Below are 22,270 nucleotides of genomic sequence, written 5' to 3' on the forward strand. Positions count from 1 at the left end.
CTTTTGACTCCAAATTATATTCTATTTCTCTGTCCTCTTCAAACTTCTTTGGGACTGGGGGGCAGTATTGAGTAGCTTGGATAATAAGGTGCCCAGAGTAAACTGCCTGCTACTCAGGCCCAAAAGCTAGAATATGCATATAATTAGTATATTTTGATAGACAACACTCTGAAGTTTCTAAAACTGTTTGAATGATGTCTGTGAGTATAACAGAACTCATATGGCAGGCAAAAACCTGAGAAAGAAATCTAACCAGGAAGTGGGAAATCTGAGGTTTGTAGTTTTTCAAGTCATTGCCTATCGAATATACAGTGTCTATGGGGTCATATTGCACTTCCTAATGTTTCCACTATATGTCAACAGTCTTTAGAACCTTGTTTCAGGCTTCTACTGTGAGGGGGAGAGGATGAGATCTGTTTCAACCAGGTGTCTGGCAGAGTGCCATGAGCTCAGTCTTGCGCGCACCCGTGAGAGTTAGCTGCGTTCCATTACATTTCTAAAGACAAAGAAATTGTCCGGTTGAAACATTATTGAAGATTTATAAGAAAAACTTCCTAAAGATTAATTCTATACATCGTTTGACATGTTTCTATGAACTGTAATATAACTTTTCGTCTGAACTTTCGCCTGGACTTGCCCACGCCTCGTGAGTTTGGATTTGTAAACTAAACACGCTAACAAAAAGGAGGTATTTGGACATAAAGATTAACTTTATCGAACAAAACACACATTTATTGTGTAACATGGAGTCCTGGGAGTGCCATCTGATGAAGATCATCAAAGGTTAGTGATTAATTTAAACGCTATTTCTGACTTTTGTGAGGGCTCTCCTTGGCTGGAAAATGGCTTAACATAATCGTTTGGTGTGCTTTCGCAGTAAAGCCTATTTGAAATCGGACACTGGCTGGATTTACAAGAAGTTTATCTTTAAAATGGTGTAAAAAACTAGTATGTTTGAGGAATTTTAATTATGGGATTTCTGTTGTTTTGAATTTCGCGCCCTGCAATTTCACTTGCTGTTGGCGAGGTGGGACGCTACCATCCCACATATCCCAGAGAGGTTTTAAGTACCACATAACACACAGGCTTTCCATTTTTTTTCATTTAAAATAGTAAATACATAAAGTACTAAAATATTAAATTGAAACAGAAAAAAAAATATCTAGGCACATTTATGACAACGTTGTACTAGACCAGAAGTCAAATTTACCGGTGAAGTCACAATACAGGGACAATAATGACACAAGTATTACAATCTCCATTCCCCGTAATAATCCCTGAGTGTCCCTCAGTGAAGGATACTGTATTCTGTTAGGCGAGCGGCAGGCGATGTTGCTTCTCCGGTGACCGTTGAAAGTGAAAGTATTATTTACTGGGAAACCCTTAACGGCCTTTCCTCCTCTTATCTCTCTCACACACACAGTGTTCTATCACTCCCTCTTCTCCTTCTCTAGGGGCAGTGAGAGGATGATGGGGGAAAAGATGGAGGGAGGGGTCGGGGAGGAGTTCTGGTTCCAAATAAGGACATGACAGTAGGCAATATTAGTGGTTGTAGAATCAGTACTTGTGAAAATTGAAATGTGCACGAAAATGAGCTACCTAGCCAGTGTCTGCTTGCTGCATACTGGCTGAACTGGTCTTAAATCAATCCAAATATCAAACGAAAGGGATACTAACAACGCCAGTTGTAGCTAGTGTAGTGAAATTCTAGCTAATAGCACAAATTAGTTTTCATGATAAGGCAGTTTCTGTTCTGTCCTGATAAGTGCGCTGAGTTCTGCAACACAGCGCACTGTTTCTAGCTGCGACGTCATCACGTTGGCCAAATGTTACAACGTCACCGGCTGTCAGAATCAGATACGTGCTGATTGCTTACAACAGTCGCAGAACTGTGGCGCCGTTCAGTTTCATCAACCAGCTACCGTAATGGCCATTCTAACAAGGTACCACAAGGCTGCTAGTTGGAGAACGTTTGCTCAGCTGATCAAGCGAGGGTTACCATAGTAGCCGTGTTTCTAGTGGTCAGCCTGAGTAGCCAGTGCCCTTTGGGGGAAAGGGAGTAAGTGGATACCTACTCAATTGCACAACTGAATGCATTCAACCGAAATGTGTTTTTCCTCTGAATCAGAGGCTGCCTTAATCCATTTCATTTCATCGGCGCCCGGGGAGCAGGTGCTGTTGGGGGACAAAATGCCTTGCTCAAGGGTAGAACAGTAGATATTTTTCACCTTGCCGGCTCAGGAATTTGAACCAACCACCTTTCCGTTACTGGCCCAACGCTCTTAACAGCTAAGCTACCAGCTAGCCATGTCATTGCTGAGATGCGGTGTGTTTTCTGTGCCCAGGAAATATCACATTTTATTTAGTATAAAATGTGGATTTCAAAAGGCTTTAAATATAAGGTCAGGTGTCCATTACCTTAAACGCAAAAATATGGATCTTGAAAGGGAAATGTTATGCATTTAAAAACTATATGTTTTTGTGGATGTAGGAGTTTTGTATCTCTGGTTGTTATTCATCAACTTCCACGTGAAATATAAGCCTTAAAATAATAACATATTTAAAGTCTCTCTTCATCGTTTTATACTTCTAGTTCAATTTTCTCTCATCAATAACGTTTTATTTTCATGATTATTGTATTTATTATTTATTTTAAGATTTTCCGTGACATCACATTCAGGAAGTGTCATCATTTCTGTGGTGGGAAAACAACCCACTTCCTACAATGACACCCCATTCAGGAAGTGTCATCATTTCTGTGGTGGGAAAACAACCCCTTCCTACAATGACACCACATTCAGGAAGTGTCATCATTTCTGTGGTGGGAAAACAACCCACTTCCTACAATGACACCCCATTCAGGAAGTGTCATCATTTCTGTGGTGGGAAAACAACCCACTTCCTACAATGACACCACATTCAGGAAGTGTCATCATTTCTGTGGTGGGAAAACAACCCACTTCCTACAATGACACCCCATTCAGGAAGTGTCATCATTTCTGTGGTGGGAAAACAACCCACTTCCTACAATGACACCACATTCAGGAAGTGTCATCATTTCTGTGGTGGGAAAACAACCCACTTCCTACAATGACACCACATTCAGGAAGTGTCATCATTTCTGTGGTGGGAAAACAACCCACTTCCTACAATGACACCACATTCAGGAAGTGTCATCATTTCTGTGATGGGAAAACAACCCCTTCCTACAATGACACCACATTCAGGAAGTGTCATCATTTCTGTGGTGGGAAAACAACCCACTTCCTACAATGACACCACATTCAGGAAGTGGCATCATTTCTGTGGTGGGAAAACAACAGCTACTATAAACACCCAGTTTGATCTATTTTCCACGTTGTTACTCACAAACTTCCACCCTGTTATACAAAATTATCCAAATGTTTTAATGTTAAAATATGTTTGATAGAGAAGTTATAATCCTGTTCAAGTGTCTAATTTTGGCTCCAAATGTCCACCCTGTTAGGATTATGCACTTAACAGGTTGGACAATGCACCTAAAAAAAAAAACAAGCTTGACCAATATGTTTTTTATAACTCTGGACATGCGGTACATCTAATCGGATTGCATTGAACGGCAGCCCTGATTCGCACGGACACGAGTACCTATTCTCTCTGTGAAGCAGGACGTGAAATCTGAAACCACTTGTAGCTGTGTTGTCCCTCCTACCATTTCATTCGCTCTTCCGACTGTCCATCAAGTCCTGGCTGAACCCTACGTCACAGCTAGTGACAAACCACACGCCATTGACAAAGCACATTTTCGATTCCGCTGGCATGAGCAGTTATGCCGCGTTCAAAACTCCTGGGGAAATACGAGTGATCTTCAGATCTGAAAGAGGCCAGAGTTCCCGAGTTAGAATTCCGAGTTGGATGACCGTTCAAATGGATTTTCCCAGTCTGAGCTCGTTTTTTTTCTTCCGAGTTCCCAGTTGTTTTGAATGCAGAGGTTGGAGATTTCCGAGTTCCCAGTTGTGAGCCCCCAGGTGATTTCAACGCGGCATGAGCACCGACTTGGGAAACACCGTTTCAGCTTGATCACCAAATTAATTGGGAAATAAAGAAAATCGTCAACAGCTAACTACAGATCAATTTTAGTTTCACTGTCTGATCATAAAAAAACGAGTCCACTAAATGTTATTTTGACCTTACCACAAAAGGTCTGGTATGTGTTTCTTGATATGAGCATGTTAACTCAAATGTATCACAGAACTGGTCATTTTTTCTTTATTTAACCTTTATTTAACTAGGCAAGCCAGTTAAGAACAAATTCTTATTTACAATGACGGCCTACTTCGGTCAAAACCTAACGACGCTGGGCCAATTGTGTTCCGCCCTATGGGACTCCAAATCACCGCCTTAGACCACTGCACCACTCTGGAGCCCAATGAGTAATGAGTCCACGTTAGTTAGTGGCTAGTGCCTGGCCAGTCATCTAGCTAGTTTAATTTCAGTAATGCTGCATGACAGTGTCATAAACCGTATTTTTACCAAGTTATTTAAAATATGATGGAGGAAAAAAACATGATTGTAAAGAATTCATTACAACAACAAAACGATTTAAGAAACAAACTTAAAAATTAAGGGGATATATGGGTCCGGTGTAAATAAATGGGTCGTGACAGTGTTATGAACATATTAGTTATGACAAGTTGGGTGTGTTCGTAAATGTATTTTGGCTAACTACTCCGATTTCAGAGCATTCTCGTCTGAGTGCGCTAGAGCGCAAAATAACTGATTCATTTACGAATGCTCAACAATAGACGTCGGCAAAAAAGCGTAATTAAATTGTTGCTAGCAGCACAGTTACAGTCACTAACGCTTTAGATAACACGAAAACTGCCTAACCAGCTCTGCTAAAGCGAGTAAAATAGTCAGTGACGTGTTTTCTCATTTGTGTCTGGAAGTAGCTAGCCAACGTTAGCCAGTGACCGCGGTTGTGAGGCCAGAATGCTAGGATCAACCCTACTCCTCGGCCAGTGTGCACTCTGAACGCTCTGAGAATGAAACTCGCTGAATTTATGAAATTACAATCTGCCCTGAATTTTAAGAACTGCCCAGAACGCAGTCTGAGGCAACACTGGAGGCAATTTACGAAACACACCCATCATGTCAGCTGACATATAATAATCAGGGTGGTTCGAGCCCTGAATGCTGATTGGTTGACAGCCGTGGTATATCAGACCATATACCAGTGTATAACAAAACGTTTATTTTTACTTCTCTAATTACGTTGGTAACCAGTTTATAATAGCAATAAGGCTCCTCCGGGGTTTGTGATATATATACACTGCTCAAAAAAATAAAGGGAACACTTAAACAACACAATATAACTCCAAGTCAATCATACTTCTGTGAAATCAAACTGTCCACTTAGGAAGCAACACTGATTGACAATAAATTTCACATGCTGTTGTGCAAATGGAATAGACAAAAGGTGGAAATTATAGGCAATTAGCATGACACCCCCAATAAAGGAATGGTTCTGCAGGTGGTGACCACAGACCACTTCTCAGTTATGCTTCCTGGCTGATGTTTTGGTCACTTTTGAATGCTGGCGGTGCTTTCACTCTAGTGGTAGCATGAGACGGAGTCTACAACCCACACAAGTGGCTCAGGTAGTGCAGCTCATCCAGGATGGCACATCAATGCGAGCTGTGGCAAGAAGGTTTGCTGTGTCTGTCAGCGTAGTGTCCAGAGCATGGAGGCGCTACCAGGAGACAGGCCAGTACATCAGGAGACGTGGAGGAGGCCGTAGGAGGGTAACAACCCAGCAGCAGGACCGCTACCTCTGCCTTTGTGCAAGGAGGAGCAGGTGGAGCACTGCCAGAGCCCTGCAAAATGACCTCCAGCAGGCCACAAATGTGCATGTGTCTGCTCAAACGGTCAGAAACAGACTCCATGAGGGTGGTATGAGGGCCTGACGTCCACAGGTGGGGGTTGTGCTTCCAGCCCAACACCGTGCAGGACGTTTGGCATTTGCCAGAGAACACCAAGATTGGCAAATTCGCCACTGGCGCCCTGTGCTCTTCACAGATGAAAGCAGGTTCACACTGAGCACATGAGCACATGTGACAGACGTGACAGAGTCTGGAGACGCCGTGGAGAACGTTCTGCTGCCTGCAACATCCTCCAGCATGACCGGTTTGGCGGTGGGTCAGTCATGGTGTGGGGTGGCATTTCTTTGGGGGGGCCGCACAGCCCTCCATGTGCTCGCCAGAGGTAGCCTGACTGCCATTAGGTACCGAGATGAGATCCTCAGACCCCTTGTGAGACCATATGCTGGTGCGGTTGTCCCTGGGTTCCTCCTAATGCAAGACAATGCTAGACCTCATGTGGCTGGAGTGTGTCAGCAGCTCCAGCAAGAGGAAGGCATTGATGCTATGGACTGGCCCGCCCGTTCCCCAGACCTGAATCCAATTGAGCACATCTGGGACATCATGTCTCGCTCCATCCACCAACGCCACGTTGCACCACAGACTGTCCAGGAGTTGGCGGATGCTTTAGTCCAGGTCTGGGAGGAGATCCCTCAGGAGACCATCCGCCACCTCATCAGGAGCATGCCCAGGTGTTGTAGGGAGGTCATACAGGCACGTGGAGGCCACACACACTACTGAGCCTCATTTTGACTTGTTTTAAGGACATTACATCAAAGTTGGATCAGCCTGTAGTGTGGTTTTCCACTTTAATTTTGAGTGTGACTCCAAATCCAGACCTCCATGGGTTGATAAATTTGATTTCCATTGATAATTTTTGTGTGATTTTGTTGTCAGCACATTCAACTATGTAAAGAAAAAAGTATTTAATAAGAATATTTCATTCATTCAGTCGTTCTGGATAAGAGCGTCTGCTAAATGACTTAAATGTAAATGTAATCTAGGATGTGTTATTTTAGTGTTCCCTTTATTTTTTTGAGCAGTGTATATACCTTTATTTAACTAGGCAAGTCAGTTAAGAACTAATTCTTATTTACAATGACGGCCTACTGGGGAACAGTGGGTTAACTGCCTTTTTCAGAGGCAGAATGACAGACTTTTACCTTGTCAGCTCGGGGATTCGATCCAGCAACCTTTCGGTTACTGGTCTCCCGGGTGGCGCAGTGGTCTAGGGCACTGCATCGCAGTGCTAGCTGCGCCACCCTTGGCTTCGGTACTGACCACCCTTGGCTTCGGTACTGACCACCCTTGGCTTCGGTATTGACCACCCTTGGCTTCGGTACTGACCACCCTTGGCTGTGTCCAAATCCTCTTGACTGGCTCATTTTCTCTCTATAGAGCACTACCTTCCACCAGAGCACTATGGGCTAAAAACACATTGAACTCCACTAACTGCATTGTGAATGTGACACAATAGCACCACCTACAGGGCATTAGGGGAAACTACATTATTTCAAAAAACGTTTTTACATAGATAAAAAAAGAGCTTATTAGTCGTGTTGAAAATGTATATTTAATATCTAATCTAATATCCCAACTCTCCCTGAGACACCCTCTGAGAGTGAGGTCATGGCCAGGGTCTGCCAGGGTCTCCAGGCAACCCTGGAGCAAATAGGGCTAAGTGCCTTGCTCAAGGACACATCGACTTTTCATCTTGTCAACTCGAGTATTCGAACTAGGAACATTTCAATTGCTGGTCCGATGCTTTAACCACTAGGCTACCTGCCCCCCTAAATTAGAAGGCAGAAGTACGAAACCCCTTAGTAGGATACATTAGTTATTTATTAAAATCAGATCCAATTAAGAGAATAAAAAGTCAACTGTGTTTACCAGGGAATGTGTTCCTGAATGTGGTTCGGGGAAGAAAACTCACCTGGACCCATAAAATGTGGTTCGGGGAAGAAAACTCACCTGGACCCATACTGTCATTTACACATCGACAAAGTCTAGTTCATTGTTTCTGACTCCATAAGATAATAAGGAAACGTACAATGAAGTATTATAAGTGTTAGCTGACTAAGATCAAGAATGGTCTGAGATAGTGAAATCAAATGCAAGTAATTAAAACCCTTTTAACGTCTGATGTTAGTATCTTTAAACACACGGTAACGTGCCTGTAGCCGATCAAAACATGAAAAAAACACCATTATCTTAGACGAGATCCTAGAAATAAACAGTTTTGTCACCATCTAGTGGCCGATCTTTGTAATTACCAGACCCGAAATCGCCACGCCTTTGCAGGTTGTCAACAAGGCAGTTCTGCTCCTCCGAAACAGTCTCGTACGTGGTCGAAAAGGTGAGTTCAATGCGTGCAAAACGCTCATTAGATGTCCACAGATGCCTGGGTACATTTTCTAAGAAAAATATACATTTTTGGAGAAGTATAGCCACTCAAAATTCATGTTGCTTATTTTTAACTTCAGGTGTTAAGTGATGCAAACCACACATTTTATGATTAAGCGATAAGGCCCGAGGGTGTGTGGTATATGGCCAATATACCACGGCTAAGGGCTGTTTAAGCATGACCCAACACGGAGTGCCTGGATAAATCAAAAGTTATTTGTCACATGCGCCGAATACAACAGGTATATAGACTTACAGTAGTAGTAAAAAGTAAATAAAACATTTAAATAAATAAAAGAAGAAAATAGAACACAGTCAGTAGCCGTGGTATATTGGCCATATATCACAAACCACCAAGGTGCCTTCTTGCTATTATAAACTGGTTACCAACATAATTAGTGCAGTAAAAATAAATGTTTTGTCATACCTGTGGTATACGGTCTGTTAAACCACGGCTGTCAGCCAATCAGCATTCGGGGCTCGAACCACACAGTTTATAATGCTTTATATACAATAACATTGCAACACTAATAAAAATATTATTTCATAACAAATGTGTTCTCCGAAATGTATGGTTTATTACTATTAACATATAATGCCAAACATCCCCTTTAACTGTGAATCCCCCTGATTTATTTATATTAACATATATAATGCCAAACATCCCCTTTAACTGTGAATCCCCCTGATTTATTTATATTAACATATATAATGCCAAACATCCCCTTTAACTGTGAATCCCCCTGATTTATTTATATTAACACATATAATGCCAAACATCCCCTTTAACTGTGAATCCCCCTGATTTATTTATATTAACATATATAATGCCAAACATCCCCTTTAACTGTGAATCCCCCTGATTTATTTATATTAACATATATAATGCCAAACATCCCCTTTAACTGTGAATCCCCCTGATTTATTTATATTAACATATATAATGCCAAACATCCCCTTTAACTGTGAATCCCCCTGATTTATTTATATTAACATATATAATGCCAAACATCCCCTTTAACTGTGAATCCCCCTGATTTATTTATATTAACATATATAATGCCAAACATCCCCTTTAACTGTGAATCCCCCTGATTTATTTGTATTAACATATATAATGCCAAACATCCCCTTTAACTGTGAATCCCCCTGATATATTTGTATTAACATATATAATGCCAAACATCCCCTTTAACTGTGAATCCCCCTGATTTATTTATATTAACATATATAATGCCAAACATCCCCTTTAACTGTGAATCCCTCTGATTTATTTTGCGGACGGAACACACAAATGAGCCTAGTTGTAGTCTAAGACTTACCTACCAGTACTTGATGCTACGATTTGTCGAAAAAGGTTGCAGTATGACAGCATTTTATTAGGGATGACGCCAAACAAGTGGAATGGAAACTCTTCAAACAGCGGCCTGCTTACCATAGATTGACAACGAATATGACTTAATATGACTTAATATGACATACCACTTAAACAGTTAGTTGGCCTACTTTGTTTCAATAGTTACATGATAAAACATTGACAGGTTTTATATGCTTGACACAGAGAAGTGACAAACAGAGACGGGACAAACAGAGACGGGACAAACAGAGAAGTGACAGAGACGTGACAAACAGAGACGTGACAAACAGAGACGGGACAAACAGAGACGGGACAAACAGAGACGGGACAAACAGAGACGGGACAAACAGAGACGGGACAAACAGAGAAGTGACAGAGACGTGACAAACAGAGACGTGACAAAGAGAGAAGTGACAAACAGAGACGTGACAAACAGAGACGGGACAAACAGAGAAAGAATAGACACAGTAAGAAGAAAGTCATACAGCTGAGCTGCAGTACTGCTAATAGCAGAAAGACATGACATACAGCAGAGATACAGTACTGCTAATAGCAGAAAGACATGACATACAGCAGAGATACAGTACTGCTAATAGCAGAAAGACATGACATACAGCAGAGATACAGTACTGCTAATAGCAGAAAGACATGACATACAGCAGAGATACAATACTGCTAATAGCAGAAAGACATGACATACAGCAGAGACACAGTACTGCTAATAGCAGAAAGACATGACATACAGCAGAGATACAGTACTGCTAATAGCAGAAAGACATGACATACAGCAGAGATACAGTACTACTAATAGCAGAAAGACATGACATACAGCAGAGATACAGTACTGCTAATAGCAGAAAGACATGACATACAGCAGAGCTGCAGTACTGCTAATAGCAGAAAGACATGACATACAGCAGAGATACAGTACTGCTAATAGCAGAAAGACATGACATACAGCAGAGCTGCAGTACTGCTAATAGCAGAAAGACATGACATACAGCAGAGATACAGTACTACTAATAGCAGAAAGACATGACATACAGCAGAGCTGCAGTACTGCTAATAGCAGAAAGACATGACATACAGCAGAGATACAGTACTGCTAATAGCAGAAAGACATGACATACAGCAGAGATACAATACTGCTAATAGCAGAATATCAATAAAAGAAAAAAGGAAGTTGTGTTCTTTTGTAACATGTTTAATATTATATCATTGGTTAATCATTACCCATGAGACTGAGTTGACAGCCTTCATAACGATGTTTATGATAGTTTGTACTATTCTGGTAAGTATGACCTAACTGTTACTTCTGGTTTTCTCTGTCACTGTTCCTCCTCTCTCTCTCTCTCTCTTTCTCTGTCTCTCTTTCTCTGTCTCTCTCTCTCTCTGTCTCTCTCTCTCTCTCTGTCTCTCCCTCTGTCCCTCTCTCTCTCTGTCTCTCTCTCTGTCCCTCTCTCTCTCTCTCTCTCTGTTTCTCTGTCTCTGTCTCTGTCTCTCTGTCTCTCTCTCTCTCTCTCTCTGTCTCTCTCTCTCTCTGTTTCTCTCTCTCTCTCTCTGTCTCTCTCTCTCTCTCACACACTTTCCGCTGTTACATCCTGTGAACTCTGCCCTCATTTCTTTCCTCTCCTCCCCAGTTAACAGTCAGTGAGACTGACTAACACAGTCATCAACACTGGACGACGACTGAGTTGACAGCCTGTCAGTAATACCACATACATGGGCTTCATAACGATGTTTGTACTATTCTGGTAAGTATGACCCAACTGATACTTCTGGTTCCCCTTGTCACTGTTCCTCATCTCTCTCTCTCTCTCGCTCTCTCGCTCTCTCTCTCTCTCTCATTACACACACACACACTTTCCGCTGTTACATCCTGTGAACTCTGCCCTCATTTATTTCCTCTCCTCCCCAGTTAAGACCGAGCCTATGAACAACTGTGAGACTGACTAACACAGTCATCAACAATGGACAGTTTCAGCTGTTATATCCTGGATCCTCTGTCCCTCTCATTAAAGACACAGAGTTTCAGCTGTTATATCCTGGATCCTCTGTCCCTCTCATTAAAGACACAGTTTCAGCTGTTATATCCTGGATCCTCTGTCCCTCTCATTAAAGACACAGAGTTTCAGCTGTTATATCCTGGATCCTCTGTCCCTCTCATTAAAGACACAGAGTTTCAGCTGTTATATCCTGGATCCTCTGTCCCTCTCATTAAAGACACAGAGTTTCAGCTGTTATATCCTGGATCCTCTGTCCCTCTCATTAAAGACACAGTTTCAGCTGTTATATCCTGGATCCTCTGTCCCTCTCATTAAAGACACAGAATTTCAGGTCGTTATATCCTGGATCCTCTGTCCCTCTCATTACAGACACAGAATTTCAGCTGTTATATCCTGGATCCTCTGTCCCTCTCATTAAAGACACAGAATTTCAGGTCGTTATATCCTGGATCCTCTGTCCCTCTCATTACAGACACAGAGTTTCAGCTGTTATATCCTGGATCCTCTGTCCCTCTCATTACAGACACAGAGTTTCAGCTGTTATATCCTGGATCCTCTGTCCCTCTCATTACAGACACAGAGTTCCTGCCGTTACATCCTATGAACTCTGCCCCTCTCATCTCTCTCCTCCCCAGTTAAGGCCGAGCCTATGAACAACAGTGAGACTGACATGCAGCAATACAGGATATCCCACAGGATTGTGGGGTCATTTTGCTGTAGAACGATTCCTATAGGAATCCTGTAGTTAGTCATTCAGGAAAGAAATCCTGCAGGATTTATTTGAGGAGTATCTGCAAGAATCCCGCAGGATTTATTTGAAGAGTATCTGCAAGAATCCTGCAGGATTTATTTGAGGAGTGTCTGCAAGAATCCTGCAGGATTTATTTGACGAGTATCTGCAAGAATCCTGCAGGATTTTTCTCCTGAATGACCTGCAGCCCAGGATGTTGGCTGGTCTAAGGGAAAGCTGCATGTTCTTGACATGATGTCTGTGCCCCAAATGCTACAGTATTTCCTACATAGTACACTACTTGTGTCAGAACCCTGGTCGGAGCCCTGGTCGGAGCTCTGGCCGGAGCCCTGGCCGGAACCCTGGTCGGAACCCTGGTCGGAGCTCTGGTCGGAACCCTGGTCGGAGCCCTGGTCGGAGCTCTGGTCGGAGCCCTGGTCGGAGCTCTGGTCGGAACCCTGGTCGGAGCCCTGGTCGGAGCCCTGGTCGGAACCCTGGTCGGAGCTCTGGTCGGAACCCTGGTCGGAACCCTGGTCGGAGCTCTGGTCGGAACCCTGGTCGGAGCCCTGGTCGGAACCCTGGTCGGAGCCCTGGTCGGAACCCTGGTCGGAGCTCTGGTCGGAGCTCTGGTCAGAACCCTGGTCGGAGCCCTGGTCAGAACCCTGGTCGGAGCCCTGGTCGGAACTCTGGCCGGAGCCCTGACCAGAAGTAGTGCACTATGTAGGGTATTGTATATTACCATATGAGAGAAACAGGAAGAGGAGTGACTCCATCCGTGTTAGCTCTGCAAACCCAAAACAAGTTACCAAACCACCATGAAGAGGTGTATCGCCAAGTAGATTAGAAAACAATAACATTTTGATTATCTCTTTGGAAGTCTTGCAGTCATTAGTTTGGAATTTTTACCAAAAAAAGTCAGAGAAAACCTTTGTTACTCCCCCGAGACTGGCAGCTGAAACATCTGCACTGTTACTACTGCCAGAACAGGATCCGGTTCCTCTCGCAACATGATATATTCATTGTTTCACTGTTTTCACTGTTGGCGCTGCTTCACTGTTGGCGCCGTAAACAGTCTAATAAAAGCGATCAGAAGTTAAGTCATGTTGCTTCCTCGTTATTTCTCCCACCGCCCAGGTGGCGACGAAGTGCTCAGAGCAGGTACCAATGTGGACGGAGGCTCAGTTCAAGAACAATCAAACGTATGACCCCTAGTTTTGTTATAGAACATTCAGAGCTGGGCTGTACAACATGTTAAAACGGGAGGGAGTTTGGGGTCTAGGAAAGACTGGAGGGATTAACAGAAGAATGGGTGGAAATGTACAGTACAGCTGATGTCCTCAGAGGCCCTTGGGGGAAAAGGGGTTTTGAACCCGAACCAAGGTGCATTTAGTGGCAGCAGGCCTTATAGACAAGGCTGAAGAGTACAGCTTATAGTTAACACTCACAATGAAGAAAATAGACTCAGTCTTTCGAACAGCCTTACAAGAGACTAAACGTCACAGTCACAGGCCCTCTCATGGCTTTGAGCAAGACATTGACTGTCGGGAGTTAAATGGACGTGACATGTGGAAAGTCATTGTGGGAGGTTTTGAAAACTAAGACAGGAACTTGTTGTGTACTGTGAAGGTAACGTGAATGTGCTTCATATTATAACATATGGAGGCCTATATATCCTCATACGTCTGTTCTGCTGGAGCCTACATTGATTTATTTTATTTGAAGTTATAATCCGATATTGTGATATTTTTTCTACTTCTACATTGATGTGTTGTAAAGCCCCACAGCAGAGTATGTGTGTTACATTGATGTGTTGTAAAGCCCCACAGCAGAGTATGTGTGTTACATTGATGTGTTGTAAAGCCCCACAGCAGAGTATGTGTGTTACATTGATGTGTTGTAAAGCCCCACAGCAGAGTATGTGTGTTACATTGATGTGTTGTAAAGCCCCACAGCAGAGTATGTGTGTTACATTGATGTGTTGTAAAGCCCCACAGCAGAGTATGTGTGTTACATTGATGTGTTGTAAAGCCCCACAGCAGAGTATGTGTGTTACATTGATGTGTTGTAAAGCCCCACAGCAGAGTATGTGTGTTACATTGATGTGTTGTAAAGCCCCACAGCAGAGTAAGTGTGTTACATTGATGTGTTGTAAAGCCCCACAGCAGAGTATGTGTGTTACATTGATGTGTTGTAAAGCCCCACAGCAGAGTATGTGTGTTACATTGATGTGTTGTAAAGCCCCACAGCAGAGTATGTGTGTTACATTGATGTGTTGTAAAGCCCCACAGCAGAGTATGTGTGTTACATTGATGTGTTGTAAAGCCCCACAGCAGAGTATGTGTGTTACATTGATGTGTTGTAAAGCCCCACAGCAGAGTATGTGTGTTACATTGATGTGTTGTAAAGCCCCACAGCAGAGTATGTGTGTTACATTGATGTGTTGTAAAGCCCCACAGCTGAGTATCTGTGTTACATTGATGTGTTGTAAAGCCCCACAGCAGAGTATGTGTGTTACATTGATGTCTTGTAAAGCCCCACAGCAGAGTATGTGTGTTACATTGATGTGTTGTAAAGCCCCACAGCAGAGTATGTGTGTTACATTGATGTGTTGTAAAGCCCCACAGCAGAGTATGTGTGTTACATTGATGTGTTGTAAAGCCTCACAGCAGAGTATGTGTGTTACATTGATGTGTTGTAAAGCCCCACAACTGAGTATGTGTGTTCATATACATATGGACCCAATAATGGCTGAAATGGGATCAATGGAACACATTGTTTTACCGTTGAAACGATAACAACTCTTACATCACAATGAAGAGAGGTGTTCATTTTTTATGGAATTTTTAAAAAGTAAATCATTTTAATATAGTTTAAATGTTTACAAATGAGATGCGCTGAAATGAAAGCAACTGCCTAAAATGAACACTCGGATCAGAGTGATGTCATGTCTGATCTCACAATGTAAAGTAGGTTTAGTAGGTGTAATCTAGAGTCAAAGATGTCCTGCTATTGACACACTAGTGCAGAAAAAAATCCTCACCTGGACCTATAACCAGTTGTATATTAACAAAGTCTAGTTCATTGTATTTTATCTGACAACACAAGTTAATAAGGAAATGTGAAATTAAGTATGATGTGTTATAGCTGACTAAGAGATAGTGAAATCAAATGCAAGCATTAACATTGTAAAATTAATGAAATCCATATCCATATATATATATATATATATATACACACACACACACACAGTACCAGTCAAAAGTTTGGACACCTACCCATTCCAGGGTTTTTCTTTATTTGTACTATTTTCTACATTGAAGATTAATAGTGAAGACATCAAAACTATGAAATAACACATTTGGAATCATGTAACCAAAAAAGTGTTAAACAAATCTAAATATATTTTAGATTCTTCAAAGTAGCCACCCTTTGCCTTGATGACAGCTGTTCACACAATCTACAATGTAGAAAATAGTACAAATAAAGAAAAACCATTGAATGTGTAGGTGGGTCCAAACATTTGACTGGTACTGTATATAAGACAAAATCATAAAGTTACAAGGTAATATTATCAAAGTATTGTAGGCATGGTTATCAATCAATAAATCAATAAAATAATTCATCAATAGTTAGCAGAAAGTGGACAGACAGACCCCACTCACAGTTGTAAAAAAGAAGCACATGTATTCAGCCAATCAGTGGGTTCAGGAAGTGGTCTTACAGCCAATGAATGAGCTGGAGGAGCAGCACAGCCACCAAGGCACTCCCAGCAGCCTGACAGGAAGCTCCTGAGGAGGGAAACAGACGTTTAGGCTGCGTTTACACAGGCAACACAATTCTGATCTTCTGCCAATAATTTGGCATGTCTGATATTTTCCCCCAATGTGTAAACATGCAAAAAAACGACATGAGTCCTACACGAGTCCTACCTTTTGAGTTTTGATTTGTACCACATTCATATGTGGATCTCAGTAATGATACAATTCCCATCCTCCATAAACAAGGATGCTCAGATTAGATTTGTTTTACACTGAAGTGGTTTTGCACATGACCTACTGTTACCAAGACAACCACCCCAAAGTTTAAAGGAACAGAGAGAGGAAATGAGCATTGCATCCTTCAGAGACTACATCAGTGTTAGTGCTGCCCTATCAGAGACTACATCAGTGTTTAGTGCTGCCCTATCAGAGACTACATCAGTGTTAGTGCTGCCCTATCAGAGACTACATCAGTGTTTAGTGCTGCCCTATCAGAGACTACATCAGTGTTTAGTGCTGCCCTATCAGAGACTACATCAGTGTTAGTGCTGCCCTATCAGAGACTACATCAGTGTTAGTGCTGCCCTATCAGAAACTAAATCAATGTTAATGCTGCCCTATCAGAGACTACATCAGTGTTAATGCTGCCCTATCAGAGACTACATCAGTGTTTAGTGCTGCCCTATCAGAGACTACATCAGTGTTAGTGCTGCCCTATCAGAGACTACATCAGTGTTAGTGCTGCCCTATCAGAGACTACATCAGTGTTTAGTGCTGCCATATCAGAGACTACATCAGTGTTTAGTGCTGCCCTATCAGAGACTACATCAGTGTTAGTGCTGCCCTATCAGAGGCTACATCAGTGTTTAGTGCTGCCCTATCAGAGACTACATCAGTGTTAGTGCTGCCCTATCAGAGACTACATCAGTGTTAGTGCTGCCCTATCAGAGACTACATCAGTGTTAGTGCTGCCCTATCAGAGACTACATCAGTGTTTAATGCTGCCCTATCAGAGACTACATCAGTGTTAATGCTGCCCTATCAGAAACTACATCAGTGTTAGTGCTGCCCTATCAGAGACTACATCAGTGTTAGTGCTGCCCTATCAGAGACCATATCAGTGTTAGTGCTGCCCTATCAGAGACCACATCAGTGTTTAGTGCTGCCCTATCAGAGACTACATCAGTGTTAGTGCTGCCCTATCAGAGACTACACCAGTGTTAGTGCTGCCCTATCAGAGACTACATCAGTGTTAGTGCTGCCCTATCAGAGACTACATCAGTGTTAGTGCTGCCCTATCAGAGACTACATCAGTGTTAATGCTGCCCTATCAGAGACTACATCAGTATTAGTGCTGCCCTATCAGAGACTACATCAGTGTTAATGCTGCCCTATCAGAGACTACATCAGTGCTAGTGCTGCCCTATCAGAGACTACATCAGTGTTTAGTGCTGCCCTATCAGAGACTACATCAGTGTTAGTGCTGCCCTATCAGAGACTACATCAGTGTTTAGTGCTGCCCTGTCAGAGGCTACATCAGTGTTAGTGCTGCCCTATCAGAGACTACATCAGTGTTAGTGCTGCCCTATCAGAGACTACATCAGTGTTAGTGCTGCCCTATCAGAGACTACATCAGTGTTAGTGCTGCCCTATCAGAGACTACATCAGTGTTAGTGCTGCCCTATCAGAGACTACATCAGTGTTAGTGCTGCCCTATCAGACACTACATCAGTGTTAGTGCTGCCCTATCAGAGACTACATCAGTGTTAGTGCTGCCCTATCAGAGACTACATCAGTGTTAGTGCTGCCCTATCAGAGACTACATCAGTGTTTAATGCTGCCCTATCAGAGACTACATCAGTGTTAATGCTGCCCTATCAGAAACTACATCAGTGTTAGTGCTGCCCTATTAGAGACTATATCAGTGTTAGTGCTGCCCTATCAGAGACCACATCAGTGTTTAGTGCTGCCCTATCAGAGACTACATCAGTGTTAGTGCTGCCCTATCAGAGACTACATCAGTGTTTAGTGCTGCCCTATCAGAGACTACATCAGTGTTAGTGCTGCCCTATCAGAGACTACATCAGTGTTAGTGCTGCCCTATCAGAGACTACATCAGTGTTAGTGCTGCCCTATCAGAGACTACATCAGTGTTAATGCTGCCCTATCAGAGACTACATCAGTATTAGTGCTGCCCTATCAGAGACTACATCAGTGTTAATGCTGCCCTATCAGAGACTACATCAGTGCTAGTGCTGCCCTATCAGAGACTACATCAGTGTTAGTGTTGCCCTATCAGAGACTACATCAGTGTTAGTGCTGCCCTATCAGAGACTACATCAGTGTTTAGTGCTGCCCTATCAGAGACTACATCAGTGTTAGTGCTGCCCTATCAGAGGCTACATCAGTGTTTAGTGCTGCCCTATCAGAGACTACATCAGTGTTAGTGCTGCCCTATCAGAGACTACATCAGTGTTAGTGCTGCCCTATCAGAGACTACATCAGTGTTAGTGCTGCCCTATCAGAGACTACATCAGTGTTTAATGCTGCCCTATCAGAGACTACATCAGTGTTAATGCTGCCCTATCAGAAACTACATCAGTGTTAGTGCTGCCCTATCAGAGACTACATCAGTGTTAGTGCTGCCCTATCAGAGACCATATCAGTGTTAGTGCTGCCCTATCAGAGACCACATCAGTGTTTAGTGCTGCCCTATCAGAGACTACATCAGTGTTAGTGCTGCCCTATCAGAGACTACACCAGTGTTAGTGCTGCCCTATCAGAGACTACATCAGTGTTAGTGCTGCCCTATCAGAGACTACATCAGTGTTAGTGCTGCCCTATCAGAGACTACATCAGTGTTAATGCTGCCCTATCAGAGACTACATCAGTGTTAATGCTGCCCTATCAGAGACTACATCAGTGCTAGTGCTGCCCTATCAGAGACTACATCAGTGTTTAGTGCTGCCCTATCAGAGACTACATCAGTGTTAGTGCTGCCCTATCAGAGACTACATCAGTGTTTAGTGCTGCCCTGTCAGAGGCTACATCAGTGTTAGTGCTGCCCTATCAGAGACTACATCAGTGTTAGTGCTGCCCTATCAGAGACTACATCAGTGTTAGTGCTGCCCTATCAGAGACTACATCAGTGTTAGTGCTGCCCTATCAGAGACTACATCAGTGTTAGTGCTGCCCTATCAGAGACTACATCAGTGTTAGTGCTGCCCTATCAGACACTACATCAGTGTTAGTGCTGCCCTATCAGAGACTACATCAGTGTTAGTGCTGCCCTATCAGAGACTACATCAGTGTTAGTGCTGCCCTATCAGAGACTACATCAGTGTTTAATGCTGCCCTATCAGAGACTACATCAGTGTTAATGCTGCCCTATCAGAAACTACATCAGTGTTAGTGCTGCCCATTAGAGACTATATCAGTGTTAGTGCTGCCCTATCAGAGACCACATCAGTGTTTAGTGCTGCCCTATCAGAGACTACATCAGTGTTAGTGCTGCCCTATCAGAGACTACATCAGTGTTTAGTGCTGCCCTATCAGAGACTACATCAGTGTTAGTGCTGCCCTATCAGAGACTACATCAGTGTTAGTGCTGCCCTATCAGAGACTACATCAGTGTTAGTGCTGCCCTATCAGAGACTACATCAGTGTTAATGCTGCCCTATCAGAGACTACATCAGTATTAGTGCTGCCCTATCAGAGACTACATCAGTGTTAATGCTGCCCTATCAGAGACTACATCAGTGCTAGTGCTGCCCTATCAGAGACTACATCAGTGTTTAGTGCTGCCCTATCAGAGACTACATCAGTGTTTAGTGCTGCCCTGTCAGAGGCCACATCAGTGTTTAGTGCTGCCCTGTCAGAGGCTACATCAGTGTTAGTGCTGCCCTATCAGAGACTACATCAGTGTTAGTGCTGCCCTATCAGAGACTACATCAGTGTTAGTGCTGCCCTATCAGAGACTACATCAGTGTTAGTGCTGCCCTATCAGAGACTACATCAGTGCTAGTGCTGCCCTATCAGAGACTACATCAGTGTTTAGTGCTGCCCTATCAGAGACTACATCAGTGTTAATGCTGCCCTATCAGAGACTACATCAGTATTAGTGCTGCCCTATCAGAGACTACATCAGTGTTAATGCTGCCCTATCAGAGACTACATCAGTGCTAGTGCTGCCCTATCAGAGACTACATCAGTGTTTAGTGCTGCCCTATCAGAGACTACATCAGTGTTAGTGCTGCCCTATCAGAGACTACATCAGTGTTTTTTTCTGTTTCATGTCTACTGAACAGAACTCCAGGTTAACAGGATCTTCTCTATTTTCCCTCTAGAGCTACTGTCCTGTAGGTTTTCACTCCAAACCTAATCTAGCGCACCTGATTCTAGTAATTAGCTGGTTGATAAGATGAATCAGGTTAGTTACAACTGGGTTGGAGTTAAAACCGACAGGATGGTAGCTCTCCAGGAACAGGGTTGGAGTTAAAACCTACAGGAGGGTAGCTCTCCATGAACAGGGTTGGAGTTAAAACCTACAGGAGGGTAATTCTCCAGGAACAGGGTTGGAGTATAAACCTACAGGAGGGTATCTCTCCAGGAACAGGGTTGGAGTTAAAACCTACAGGAGGGTAATTATCCAGGAACAGGGTTGGAGTATAAACCTACAGGAGGGTATCTCTCCAGGAACAGGGTTGGAGTTAAAACCTACAGGAGGGTATCTCTTCAGGAACAGGGCTGGAGTATAAACCTACAGGAGGGTATCTCTCCAGGAACAGGGTTGGAGAGCCCTGCTCTATGTTAGCAGTATGTAGGGGGGAGAATTATTCACAATTCAACTATAGAATAAACACATCGTATAGTAATGAGCTGTGTCGGGTTTCAAATAACATAAACACACCTGGAATGTCAAAATCACAATGCTTGTATTGAGTAATACCAATGATTATGTGAAAGTTCATATCACATTGGAGCTATGGGGCTTCTATTCTGAGTTAGTGTTTCCATGTTGGGATGCTCCTCTTCAATTCCAGAGATGAGCTTTTCATGACGAGGAGAACGCGGTCACAGAGGTAGGAGGAGCGCTTTTCATTATACGATGTGTGAATTCTATTGTTTCATTTACAATAAAAAAAATTCCCCATAACAGGACCTTCTCGATGGGCCAAGACCGATGGACGATCGAATCTATCAACCTAGCAACCAACCTACCAACCAACCTACCTACCAACCAATCAAACTATCAACCAACTCACCTAACAACCAATCAAACAATCTTCCAACTTACCAACCATCCATCCAACCAACCAACCAATCTTTCAACAAACCTACCAATCATCCACCCATCTCACCTTTGATCTGAGGCTTGTCTGGGGGAGACAGTGAGAGAGAGACAGTGAGAGAGAGACAGAGAGAGAAACAAGTTGATTAATGAGAGAATATGAAGTGACAACAACATCAGTCAACGTCATGACTCGTCTGGTTTCTAACTAACGGTTGTACTAAATGCGTGGAGACAGCGAACCAGATGGACTCACAGTGCACGTTGATGTTGAGGCGGTCTGATTCCATTACAGGAGGAGGTTGGGGTCCCTCTGGTCCCAGATCCAACATGGCTGAACACCACAACTGGGCCCCGTCATCATCTCTACTAGGGGTGAAGTCCAGGGTATAGTTCCCATTCCCTGGTGTCTTGATGTTGTCCTTGGGTTTCTGTTGTGTGTCTAATTCTGTCTGTTCACCAGTGGTATTGACTTTGTAGAAGGTCACCCTGAGACTCTCAATAGGAACGATGTTCTGGACAAGACACTGTAGCAGGTACAGATCCCCCTCAACCATCGGATCAGGGGGCTTCCTATAGCTGAAGGAGACACTGTCTGGAAGCTCTGTGGAGGAATGGAAACACACAGTGATTTAACAGTGCAGAGCCATACTAAGAATACATTCAGAAACACAGAGAAGATAAGAGAGAGAGAGGTCACTCACTATAAACTGTGATGTCCAGCTCTTTCGCACACTGGCCTCCGTCTGTGAAGCACTTAGGTTTGTTAGTCCAGTCAGTCACACTGTCAAATCAAATGAAATATTTAAAGTGCATTTAACATTTATCA

The 22,270-nt window shown here is 43.1% G+C and overlaps 1 protein-coding gene across 6 annotated transcripts in view; it reads right to left on the minus strand.

Annotated features, from left to right (window-relative positions):
* The window catches only part of LOC139546301 (intercellular adhesion molecule 3-like), a 70,105-nt gene that overhangs the window by 34,799 nt on the left and 13,036 nt on the right, over nucleotides 1–22,270 (minus strand). For 2 of the 6 annotated variants that reach the window (XM_071354583.1, XM_071354555.1), the window contains exon 3: nucleotides 22,146–22,225. The exons of 2 other annotated variants lie outside the window; for them this stretch is intronic. In XM_071354583.1, coding sequence (XP_071210684.1) covers nucleotides 22,146–22,225 — 80 coding nt within the window. Of the gene's footprint in view, nucleotides 1–1,210; nucleotides 1,428–15,210; nucleotides 16,182–21,511; nucleotides 21,530–21,697; nucleotides 22,046–22,145; nucleotides 22,226–22,270 lie in introns of those variants that run through there. 2 more of the 6 variants (XM_071354572.1, XM_071354563.1) reach the window with 2 other exon arrangements.

The sequence above is a fragment of the Salvelinus alpinus genome, chromosome 2 (assembly GCF_045679555.1).
Source record: "Salvelinus alpinus chromosome 2, SLU_Salpinus.1, whole genome shotgun sequence".
Taxonomy (NCBI): Eukaryota; Metazoa; Chordata; class Actinopteri; order Salmoniformes; family Salmonidae; genus Salvelinus; species Salvelinus alpinus.